Genomic DNA, 12223 nt, shown 5'->3' on the forward strand with positions numbered 1-12223 from the left:
CGGTTCTTACAGTGTGGATTGAGGAACTACAAAATACATTGAATAGTGTTTCTGGGAACTCTAGCCTAGCTCCTGTAATATTTATGTAGACATCCAGCTGCTCGAAAATGTCATAGCACCCATGATCACTCAGCTTGCTCATGACCAAACTGTCCTTGAAAACGTTGTCATTACACATGAAGGCAAAAGATTTTAGAAGTTTTGTTTACTACAACGCAATCAGCGGAGCAAGTGTCAGAGGAAGAAGGTACACAGAAGAGAGCAAATATTTTGATGGCTGGGCTTGGTAAGGGGACTGGTGGCAGTCTGGGAGAGGAGATGCTGCAGGCAACAAATTCTCTGTCTGGAGTGTTCTTCCATTCTGTTCAGTGCATTGCCTTAATATTAGGACCCTTCCAGATTCTAATTATCAGTTCCTTTTGCCAGCTTCATTTTCCTCTTAAGCTGTAAGTTGAAAGTCAACTTTTATCAACACAAGGCATAAGCTCCAGATCTCTATACATAATATTTTTAAAGAGAAAAGTCGATGTGTGCGTGAAGCTTATTCTGCCTTTCCAAATATCATTTCGTATAATATATTAAAACTTGAATTTGTATTTTTTCTAAAACCTTTTTTTTGAACACACATGTGTTTGCATTTGAATGTCAAGAGCGTTGTGCAGTGATTGTTATTAATCTTGGCCTTTATAATTTCTTCCATATTTTACAGTTTCCTATTAGCAGAAGTATAATTTTTAATTATGTTTGGAAGTCAGCAGTGCAGATTGCTGAGAGGAAACACTGAGCACTCTTCATTGCAGAAGCATTTTTTCCTCTAAAACCTTTTTTCTACAGACACAAAGCACTAAACTCTAGAGGGAAAAAACCTCCAGTTCTGCAGAAACTTAAAACAGCTTGCTTAGTCACAATATATGAAAAAAGAACCTCAGAAGGTTCATTGACAATGTGTCATATTGTCTTCACTTCTGTAGTTAGCTATGCCAAGAAATACCAACAACTGCTTGGATCTCTGAAGGATTTATGAAAATTCTATTCCTGGTGTAAGAGGCAACTGCATCCTAAACCAAATCAACAGTCACTGCAAGGAAGAACTTGCACAAGTTGATGCAAAATAGTAGCCATGGATTTTGTTGTTTTGCTGAGTTCTCTTTGCTCCCAGCATGGTGCTTTGTCAGAACTCGGTGATTTTGTGGGTAGAGGGAAGCATACATGATTTGGATGTGTAGGTGACTTGCAGTGGTGCTTGCAGAGTCAGTTTGTGGCACAGCTCAGCCTGTGCTCTTGGCATCGTTGGCTGCCGAGGCTGTGCCCTCAGAGCCTGTCATGCATGGCCAGCGGAGGCTGGAAACTGTCTGATGTGTGCTTTGAGTCAGTGGAACTTTGGTTTGAGAAATTCTTAAGTAGTAGCAAAACAAGTACAACAGTAGCAAGGGATGTTGCTATATTCAGGGCAGTTTTTCAGAGGATAGTAAGAAAAAGCACACATTTTTAGGAAATCAGAGAGTTTCCAAGACATCATAAGGCAGACTTAGTGGAAGATGGTAGAAAATTTGAAAAGCTCACTCAGAAAGTTCTGGTTTTTGCTTTATGAATTTTCTGAAAATCAAGAACAATGAGCAATCATTTAATTTTCTTTCTGCTGGAGAGAAGGAAGCTGCAAAATTGTAGGGGCCTGAGTAAATGTATGTATTGTAAATATATGTATGGCAGTGAAAGATCTCTGTATTGTATTAGTGACCCTGCCCTGATTCTAGTTATTGTAAATGGGCTGCAGCTGTGATGTCCTTGATTGGGCAGCAGCTGTAGCCCATGGAGGTAACTGAGATAAAGGGGGGCGGGGTGGTCAGGGAGAGCCTTGGAGAGGAGCCCTGACCAAGAAGCAACAACACCACTGCTGTGAAGATCTGCTGTGAGAAAACCACCCAGAAGGTATGAGGTTCTGGAAATATGATATACAACAATATGAATACAACATAAAATATTAATACTTGTGAAAAAAAGAAAAGGTGATTTTCTGTAACTTTTTAAATGGTGGCTTGTTTTACAAAACTCCTTAATACCAAGGAGTTTTTCTGTAGTTAAGAGGAATAATAATGTATTTGTTTCTACTTTATATGCAGAAGCAAATATTTTCATGGATATATATGCTTCTTAAGAGTGAAAGGTGGCAGCAGTCTACAGGTACACGGATCTTCATTGAGCCAAGAAGATAGGGAAGGAAGCCCAGGATCATTGTGGAATTTGTATCTAAGAGACTAACTTATTAAAACATCTCTTGGGTTTACCATACATGGATGGAGTAATTTTTATAGCAGAACATAGAGCTGGCAGAGGAGAGTAAGGAAGGATGCTTTTTGTGTTTCCAGGTAATCTAACTTTCCTTCTAATGTCAGCAGCCATCCAGCACACCATGCCAAGAGGATGCAGGTGTTGCAGGAAAAAAAAAGAAATCGAGCATTTCAATTTACCTCTAAGCGAGTGCTTATTCAACCAAGTGATGTCCAAAAGGAATGTCTATTAATACGTTGTAAAAGAAAAAGGTTGCTATAATCCCTACCCATAACTGGGGGAAAATTACTATTGACATACTATTTGATTTAGGCAAGTAGAAATGCACAAAAAAAAAAAATCCAACCAATGGAACAAAACCTAACCAAAAAAAAAACCTACTACCCAATACCCCAAAAAAACCTGTTAATCATGAATAATTGTCCATCTCCTAATGTTATGAAAGGTGCTGTTGATTAAAAGGCTATCAGTTTCAGTTCCTGGATAATAAAAAGTGTGTGAAAAGTGTCAAATGTTACTGTACTTTGCAGTGAACAGAAAGCTGTTAGTCTCCTCCTGTGCTGTTGCAGTTGCACTTTGGGTAGATGAGGTTTAAAGCTGGGGATGCACCGAGGGAGGGAGGGAGGGAGGGGTGTGCCAGGGGGGCAGGAGCTGCTACTGAGGAGGAGAGTTTGGCTGAGTCTTGCCCTGTACAGGGGTATCAGACAGTGGAGGTTTGCCCCTGGGGTAAGAACAAATTGCACACAGCCTTTTGGGGCTAAGTGAGAGCTGATCAAGAGGAAATCTTCTGACCTTACTTTGTACCACTTGTTTCTGTGAAGAGCAAAGCAAGGACCTGCTGTAACTTGGTGAATGTAGGTACGAATGCCGTGAGACATCTTTGTCATATTTGCCTATATCAGCCCCAAAAAATGAGATCAGTAGAGCTTTGCTGAAAGTATATATTACCTTGACTGTAATGAATAGTGCTTATTTCCATTCCACTTAATATTGCTTATAGCAATTGATACAAAATTGTATTCAAATGCTTTAATCAAGACAGATAAAAATCTTGGCAGAATAGTGAACATGTACACAGTGAATGCTCTGTATTTTGCTGGTTTTGTTCTACAGTTTCAAAAGCTATCTAAGTTGAAAAGCAACTTTAAATCATTTCTTTTTGGACTAAGGATGTCTTATTGTGATTTGAAATGTGTTTTGAACATAAATTGACTCTAGTGAAATGTGGGGATTCTGTCTTGATATTCCTGGATTTTTACATGCTGGATTCTGGTAAAAACAGCAGCCAGATTTCTTTTTTTGATGGAAAAATTAGAAGATTTTTCTTACTTACCTAAGAATTTTGGAAGTACCCGTTTGGGAGCTACACCATGACCTCATAGTCATGACTAAATCAGGTGCATAACAGCTCTTTTGTGATAAACAGGAAGTTTTTTATTGTACTGCTTATTTTCCCCCCTTAATTTACTATCACAATTGATCTTTCACAAACGATACTAGCAGCATTTTGAGCAAGACCTGGAGATTTTAACTTCTTAGGACTTTCTAAAAGCCAGGGGCCAATTAGATGCTTTCTCCAGAGATAAGTGCATGAGGCAATGGATACAAAACAACCCAGGGCTTCTGGCTAAGCATGCAAACATCACAGATAATTTTGGAAGGGTTTTTTTTGTTTGTTTTTTTTTTTTTTTCTTCCAAATCCTCAGTCATTTCCTTGTCTCAAGAGAAGTTTTCTTTCTGAAGGAATTCTTTAAAATTACTCTGTCTAATCACAGGGATGGAGAGAGATTTGATGGAGTTTTTAGCAGATATTCCTGTAAGGGAATTAAGGTGATTTGTTCCTTAATACTGTAAATCTCAACAGATTGAACAGCTGTTTACATCCTCTGTCACTGACATTGCATTCATTTGGCACTGCCCCTAAGTGTGGTAAAATTTCAGCTTCCATCTGAGCTCCTTTATGTTCTGTAAGGCAGGCTGTCAGCATTGTAGAGCTGGTGCTCCTAGCATAATTGGTACTGAAGTTTTTAGTATTCTGTTTCCTGCTTAAGGTGGGGAGGCTTTTTGTTATCAGGATCTTTGGATTTCCTCTCTTCTCCAATCCCCTCGTGTCCCTCTCTTCTTCAGACATATACCAAGAATAGGAAGTGAAATGAAAATTGGGTATTCAGCAGGCAGCAAAAAGAGAAGCATGCCTTTATGTTCATCAGAAAAGGATTTGTTGTGGAGCCAAGTCACTGACCTTTTCTTCTAATCCAACATGGGATTTTCAGGCAGAACTGTGCTCTGCTTCACAGTGACCTTGCCTGTTCTGAGGAAGTTTGCAGACGTGTCCTAGGAGCACACACAGGACTCACTTGAGCCCTGGAATGTCAGTCTTAGGTCCCTTATGATTAATCCACCTTTCACTGCTGGGTCTAGGTCTCACTCTGCAGCCTGTGTGAGCTTTTTTTAGGTTGTTGCTTCCTACTGAAGCCTCTACACAGTATTGCACAGTTGTGAGGCTCACAGAGGTCTAAATAAGATGCTTCTTGGTCCAACTGTAACCGTGGATTACATTTAGGTGTTGAGTGCAGTCTAGGGCTGTGCTCATTGTGGAGGTCAGAGAGGAAGGTTGTGCTTAAACCAAGCTCTTCCTCCACCTCTTCCCTAAAGCCTGCAGACAAGCATAACCCAAGTGCCCTGCTGCTAAAGCTATTAACAGCAACTCAGAGGTGCCAAGGCAAGTCAGGGGGAAGGGAGACTGGGGAGCTAAGAAGGGTAAGAAGGTGCTGCAGGAGCCCTGGTATTTTAAGTGCTCTTGCCCACAAAGGATCCATTAGGTTTCCAAACAGCTGCTCAGAAGCATTTTGTCTGAGATGGCAGCATGGCTTTCTGAGCCTTGTGTGGCTCAGAAGGGACATATATTCTGCTGCATTGGTCTTTGAGGCTTAGTGCATGCATTACATTATTTGTCAGTTGTGATACCCTGTAGGGCTTTGTGGTTATAGGTTCATCAAGAAAGGCCTATTTTATTTAGCAACCAGCATTTTAATTGCTCATAAACCTCTGTATCTGTAGCTCCTGCAGCAAGCATCTCTATGAAGAAGGCTTAAGATGTCATAATATTTGAAAGAGAAAAATATGCTTTTTTTGCCAGGACCTGTAATTTAGGCAGCAAAATAATTGGGTAGGAAGCATCTCTTATCTTTTGATGAATATGATATGAAAGACAGTTACAGCTTTTCAAACCTGGCTTAAACTATGAATTATCCTAGAATATTTGTGTGGATCTAATTTAGGCACCTGTCAGACAGAAATATTTTAGATTCTTTATATTGTCTTGCAGAGATACTGTGGCTGTTTCCAAAGACTTTTTTTATTGCATGAAATGAGGGGAACTTGTATAGCACAGTAAATATGGTGGAGACCTTAGAACCAATTAATTGGTTCCATGAAGAAGTTATTTCTGATGGAGGGAAGGATAAGTTTGGATGGGCTTTAAGCATTCTTACAGCATCCTTGAGAGAGGAATATCAGAAACTCTAGGAGGTCTGTTACTTCAAATGCTGGCACACCTTTCAGGCTACTGTAGGAGCTATTCTTTGTCATTTCAGGAGCACTGGGGGTAATGGTGTGAAATTTTTATATTGTCTTCTTTTTATTGAAGGGCGTATTCAAAAATCCTTCCTACCTAGCCTGATTCTCAGCCTGGGGGCTTTACCATTCTGCCTAGTGTCTGTTTTCTTGCTTTGATGCTCACCCATTGTATTTTGGATGAGTTTGATATTATGGTTTGCCTGAGCTGAGCTGCTCCACCTGATGGTGACAACAAGAACAGGCCTCCTCTCAAGCAGTGAGGATTTATTTGAAAAACTGTGGTCTTGGGGAAGCATTTAATGCTGCAAGTGTAAGCTGTGTGCTGCCTTATTCCAGGAGACTGACTAATGGTGTTCTGTCCCCTTTGTACTTGAATGGAGAGTAGATAAGGCTAGGTAAAGATGAAGGGTGGATCCTATATGGAAGAATGCCTATATATAATAGCACATGCAGGGAATCTTCTTTGAAACATTTAAGCTGGCTGAGGTCAAAATTTCCTGTGCTATTGAGAATATAGTGTGAGATCTGACCATCCAAACACGAGCTGGTTACTCTCAGTCTGCACTCTTGCAAAAGTGGTGTCATGGGGTACCAACAAAAATGGGCAAATTGCTCTAATTCATGCTCTGAAAGTCTGAGAAGTGTCCTTGACTTTGGTTTTCATAGCCTCTATCAAAACCTCTATCAAGTATTCAGGTTTTATAGCCTCTATCAAACAATGCAAATTCTAAGCTGTTCTTATATTTTTTGTCCTTCATTACTATTAAATATATACACTTAACATATTACAAAGTGGTCTGTACTGACCTTTGTTTTGCTTTTTCTTCCTTTCAGACACCCTGGCTCTGGAATACCAGGCAGTGCTGGAGCGGGTATCCATATCAGGTAAAAGTTACAGTGCAGTCTAAGAACAAGCATGCCACTTCTGCAGAGCTCTGGTTTTCTTATGGGGGAGCTTTGTGCCAGTATGTTTGTGTGAGTGGGCTACTCAGCATTTCAGAACATTGCTAGATTCTTCCCGTCTTGCTTGAGTTCAAGATGGGAAAGATGGACATAGCTGTCACACCTGAATTCCACACATTAAATTCTAAAAGCTCCAGAGAAGAGTTTGCAGTTTAAGGAATTTGACTTAGGGTGTAAATATATATATATGTATATATACATACCCTATATGTCTAGGGTATTTTTTTTTTCCTTCCCTAAGACCAGGGAAGGGGGGAAAAAAAGCAATTGTCTGACTGGAAAGTGTGAATAAGAGTATTGTCCCAAAGACACATGAATCCCTGTGACAGTCAACAGCCCTTGACAGAACAGAGGCTGAGCAGAACTGTGTTTGGATGCTGCTGTTCTTGAAGGTTGTGTCTCTGTTGGAAATACTTCAGTGGAGACAGTTCAGCAGAAATCTTGATCCAAGAAACATGGAGGGAATTTGGTCATGTAGCCTCAGAAGAAATAATGACTTAAATTCCACCTGGAGATGGAGGGTGAACCGAACAACAGTAGGGAAGCAGCAGCAGAAATTGAATGGGGGAAGTGCTGAAAGTTAATCCCTCAGAAACTTCAGGTACAGTTGTTTCTTAGATTGATGTACCTACAGTCACTGGTGCCTCTCAGCCTGGTTTCCTACTTTTTTTGTGTTATTACGTGCAAGAAGAGGTTGACTGAAAGCAAAAGACCCTGAAGCTTACTGATTGAAGAACATATGTTTACCAGACTTACCAGAAGAACAGTCATTTAAAAGTTGGTTACAGCCTTTAGAGTGTGGGAGGAAAAATTACTCTATCTAATATTGTTCTAGTAGTGGTGAGGGTCCAACATAAAGCAAATTGTCAAATTAAAGTCATTATGAAATCACTGTCTCAAAGATAAAAATATCTACTAGGTGCTAATCAGGGCTAAGTACTGGGGTTTCAGTTTGTTCTCTTGGTTTTTTCCACAACTAGATAAAATTTCAAATGTTTTATTTGCTACAACTCCTTTGTAAATTACTGAACAATGCACTGCAGAAATCCAGCTGGACTTTAATGTAGACATAGTCAAATGGATCATTTGGGTGATGACACAGCCATAATCACAGATTAAACCTATTGAGGTCAAGTCTATGGAGAACTGGAACCTAACATTTGAACTAAGTTAAACACACTATTGATCCAAGAAGGAATCTGTGACATCTTTAGAATTGCCCTACACTATCACTATGTATGGCTTTAGAAGTATAAACGCTCTTGTTAACAAAGCAGCTGAAAAAATTTCATTTTTTACTAGAAGTTTTCCCCAGAGAGTTCCCTTGCAATAATGGGTATAATAGTTGCAGTTCATTGCAAGCTCTTATTTTCTTTCCCATTTTAATTACACATAATCAAAAGTCTGTTGGCAATCTCTCTGACTCAGAAAAGAGTTATATTGGCCCAAGAGATGGCTTTAAAGGATGGATTTTAGTTGAGTTACACATTTTTCATAAAGCATAAGCATATGTCTATATTAAATTAACACCCATAGCAGATTTCCTGGGAATCCAAGGACTGGCTTTCAGCTGCAAGGAACTTGTCTGCAAAAGGGAGTGGGAATAAAAGGTGCAACTGAAATACCTCTTGCCAATGGAAGCAGCTCATACCCTGCTAGCCTGCACAGTTGTGCCAGCGCAAGGTGCTCTAGAGATGATTTATCTAATCCTTTGGGAATTGCCCTCAGGAGCTTCTCCCTTGCCAGTGTCCCTGTCTGTGCTGCCATGGAAGGCGTGACTATCATGGAGGCACATTTAAATTAATGTCCTAGGTAGCTCCTAGGACTGGCTTTCCTAGGCTGAGGGTCAAAGTGTTTATGTGTGCTAGCAGTTACCTTCTTTGAAGTCACCCCAGGCTGGTTTTGGTTGTGGATTTTTAAAATTTCTTTTATTTTTAAACAGCTCTGTCAGCATGTTGTATATCAGGCAAGATGCTTCAATAAATTTATTTTATTTTCTTCTTTCCAAATGTTAATATGTGACCAGAAAATGCCAAAAGTAGGCATTTCTATTATGAAGAGCCCTGCTCAAAGCCCACATTTTCATCATGAACAGATGAGGTTATTACTAGCATTACTTTTTTCTCTAGTCTACTCTAATGTTGGTTTTTTGCTATGCTTTAAACCCACATTACTGATATACAGCTAGATCTTTCAAGTAAACTTTCAAAACAGACTTAGGAATACCCAGAATTTAGTTTGCTCTGGGTTCCAAATGGACAGTATCCTAATTTTTAGTATTACAGTATTTTCAGGGCTAAAACATTAGAAGAGAGTATCTTGGGGAGCTTTATTTTTCCAGAGCCATCAGAGTTTGAAAGAGGCAACCATCATCTTTCTTCACATAGGATGCTTATGTATAATTCAATAATCCCCTGCAATTAAACATGCTTGCTATAGATCACAGCTGCCTGTAATGTCAGTTAGACTCTATTAACATTTTCTCATCTCCATCTTTCAGCCCCTGATGCCTGACCTTCATTACTACTACATAGTTGAATTGTCATTCTACTGGTCCTTAATGTTTTCTCAATTCATTGACGTCAAAAGAAAGGTAAGAACAACAAGACTAAAAACACAGAGAGCTTTAAGCTTTAGCATATAATTCTGTACTTGAGGAGTAGCTGCATTACATGTGCAGTGAACTGGAAATGCAGTTCTTTCCAGTGTTCAACTCTTGCAGATATTCATCACTGAGAAACTGTGATTGTCTTACTTTGCTCCTGGCTGCTGTAATTTGAGGTTTTCCTGCACATGGAAAGAAGAGCCTGGAGAAAATATTGAAGGGCAAATAGCAGAAGCCAAAAGAATCTTCTGCTTTCATGCAGTGACTTGAGTGGAATTGAACAGGTAGTATCTGTTAGATGTGCTGCTTCTTTTAAGAGTTAAACAATGAAATACCAAGAAAAGGGCAAGCCTGCCTCATAAATTCACATTATCACTTTGTGAGGTAAGATCTATGAGGGCTTTCAGATTTTTCTACAAGGGCACAGCAAAAACATTTAATATTAAGAAGTGATGTTATATTTAATTTTTATCCTTCCAATCATGTAGCTCAGCATTGCTATTAGAGAATTGTTAATGAAAAAAACAAGACTCTATCCAAATAAAAATATTTTTCCAGAATTAGTTGCAACCTGTTCCATATTCCAAGTTCTCTCCTTCAAGGAGAATCCTAGTCCACAGCAGAACAAGCAGCACAACAGTTACTCTGTAATAACAGTCCATTGAACTATTCTTGCAGGGGCTTTAATGTTTCAAAATTAATTTTTTTAAACATTTGAAAGGATTTTATAATATCTTTATGTTCTTCCTTCAGCTGTCATTTAAGTAAATGATTGTAGGCTATGCTAATGGAAAAATTCCTGTTTATTAGAATTTTAGCAGGAGCATAACTCTGAAAAGAGTAAATGAAGGATGCATTATGACCTGAATAAACTCATCTGTCACTTAGAGCCACAGTGTATTTCTGGGAGTCCTATGCCAGAGCTACCTATATAGAAACACACTCCTCTATTTGGATTTCCAGATTATTCCAGAAGCAGAAATCTCAAGAAAGCATCCACAAAATTGAAATCCATATTGGAGGACAAATTGTAAATAAAACAACCAATTTATGATTAATACATATAAATCCTTTGCTTGCATTGTCTGTCAATACTAAACATTCTGTTAATCATGAGCTTGAAATGGGTGTAACTTCTCTGTTTCACAAACTGAGATAGAGACAATGCTTAAGGGAGCTGTATGATAGTGGAGATGAATTTAAATCAAGAGTAATATTGACTAATATGTTACACTGCAAGGGCCAAGTCTGTTTCTTAGTTACATAGAAATGACTTGTTATCAGAAAAACCTTAGGGCAACCTGCTGTGGAAATAGGATGGGACCTGGGGGTGGGGAAGTGAGTTGCTATCAGCCTGTTGACACCCCAGCCACAGCTCCTGAGCCCAGAGCACCAGATCCAGCAGTGTCCCGAGCACAGCTCTGTCTGAGAATGGGCAGTGTCCAGCAGAGAGCACGAGCACATCCCCAGTGCAATGACAGCAAGTCAAAAGCCTTCCTTTATCAGCACCCAGCAGGGAGATGCCATATTTATAAATGACCTATTAAACCACTCACTGGTTTGGACTGTGGAGACAGCTCTTTTTGTGGCAGAAGCAGAATTGATAACAAGGAAGATCAGATTGGAGAAATGCAGCTGTGCCCTGGTGTCACACAGCAAAACTGTTTGGGGTGCAAGCTGCCAAGGAAACCCACTGAGCTGAAAAATGTTGCTACTAGAGACTTATAATAGTTGGCAAAAAGGAGTACAAGCTTGACAGAAACACCAGTTCTTGCAACACCATAGTAGTTCTCTTTTAAAAGAAGGCTGAGTTTAAGAAAATGTAATGCACCCCATTTGCAATGTGTGGAATGGTGCCCACATGAAATAGGGATCTGTTCAACAGGAAGCAGGAAACTTGCCTGCTAATATCAGATGCTATTGTAATGTTTCACAATTGGCGTGTACGGAGCAGATTAACAGTTCTCAACCTGAGTAAGCCACTGATGTTTTCATGCTGCAGTGAAAGGAATATTTTTATCTAAATCTTGGTTATCATTTTAGATACTTTAAATTCAGCAGCAGTGGCTGTGTTTTATTCTGGGACAGTCAGAAGTGCCCAGGCAGTTTTGAGCACTGCAGGAATTCAGCCAAGTGTTTTTTTCATGTAGTTGGGTTTGTCTGAAGGAGAGGTGCAGTGTGTCCTTGCTGGAAGCAGCAGCCCTCGGCACTGGCCTAACTCCAGATCTTGTCTTTTATTTATTGCAGATCAAGAGAAATGTACTTACTGTTTCCTATCTCCATTTTATTCTTCTCTGATAGCAAACTGATGACTTCAAAAATTACTTCCAGAGTTTTGGGGTTTTTGACTTTCAAATACTTTTTTATCTTTATTTAGGTGTTACAAATTCCATCAGATTGTCTTTGCCTGACTGGAGGTGTGAGCAAACTAGGCTGCTGCACAAACCTACTATTGGCATTAAGTCAGTGAACTCTGTAGCAACTTCTACAGTTTTATAATGGCGTGCTTTTAGCTTCATAAATATCTATTATATTGCTGTAATGGTATTCTCCCTTGAGGGTGTTCATTTTCAAAGACTGAAACCTAGTATGAATTGGTGTTTTATCATCTTTTTCCAGCTTCCCATGCTCCTGTTTTGTAAAACACTGAAAAAAGTAATTATGGAAGTTTGTTAGTTTCAAAAGCATTGGATGAACCTTAAAAGCAGTGAGGCTTATTTACATGCTTTCTGGACACCTGATGTATTGTTTAACAGAAAAATATTTGGCAGGTACATTTAAAGGAAT

The 12223-nt window shown here is 39.3% G+C and overlaps 1 protein-coding gene across 2 annotated transcripts in view; it reads left to right on the forward strand.

The window, feature by feature from the left end:
- Positions 1–12223, forward strand: part of CERS6 (ceramide synthase 6) — a 96975-nt gene that overhangs the window by 54777 nt on the left and 29975 nt on the right. For both annotated transcript variants that reach the window (XM_063162059.1, XM_063162060.1), the window contains exons 5-6: positions 6703–6753; positions 9332–9424. In XM_063162059.1, coding sequence (XP_063018129.1) covers positions 6703–6753; positions 9332–9424 — 144 coding nt within the window. The remainder of the gene's footprint in view (positions 1–6702; positions 6754–9331; positions 9425–12223) is intronic.

Source organism: Melospiza melodia, chromosome 8 (genome assembly GCF_035770615.1).
Source record: "Melospiza melodia melodia isolate bMelMel2 chromosome 8, bMelMel2.pri, whole genome shotgun sequence".
NCBI classification, from domain to species: Eukaryota; Metazoa; Chordata; class Aves; order Passeriformes; family Passerellidae; genus Melospiza; species Melospiza melodia.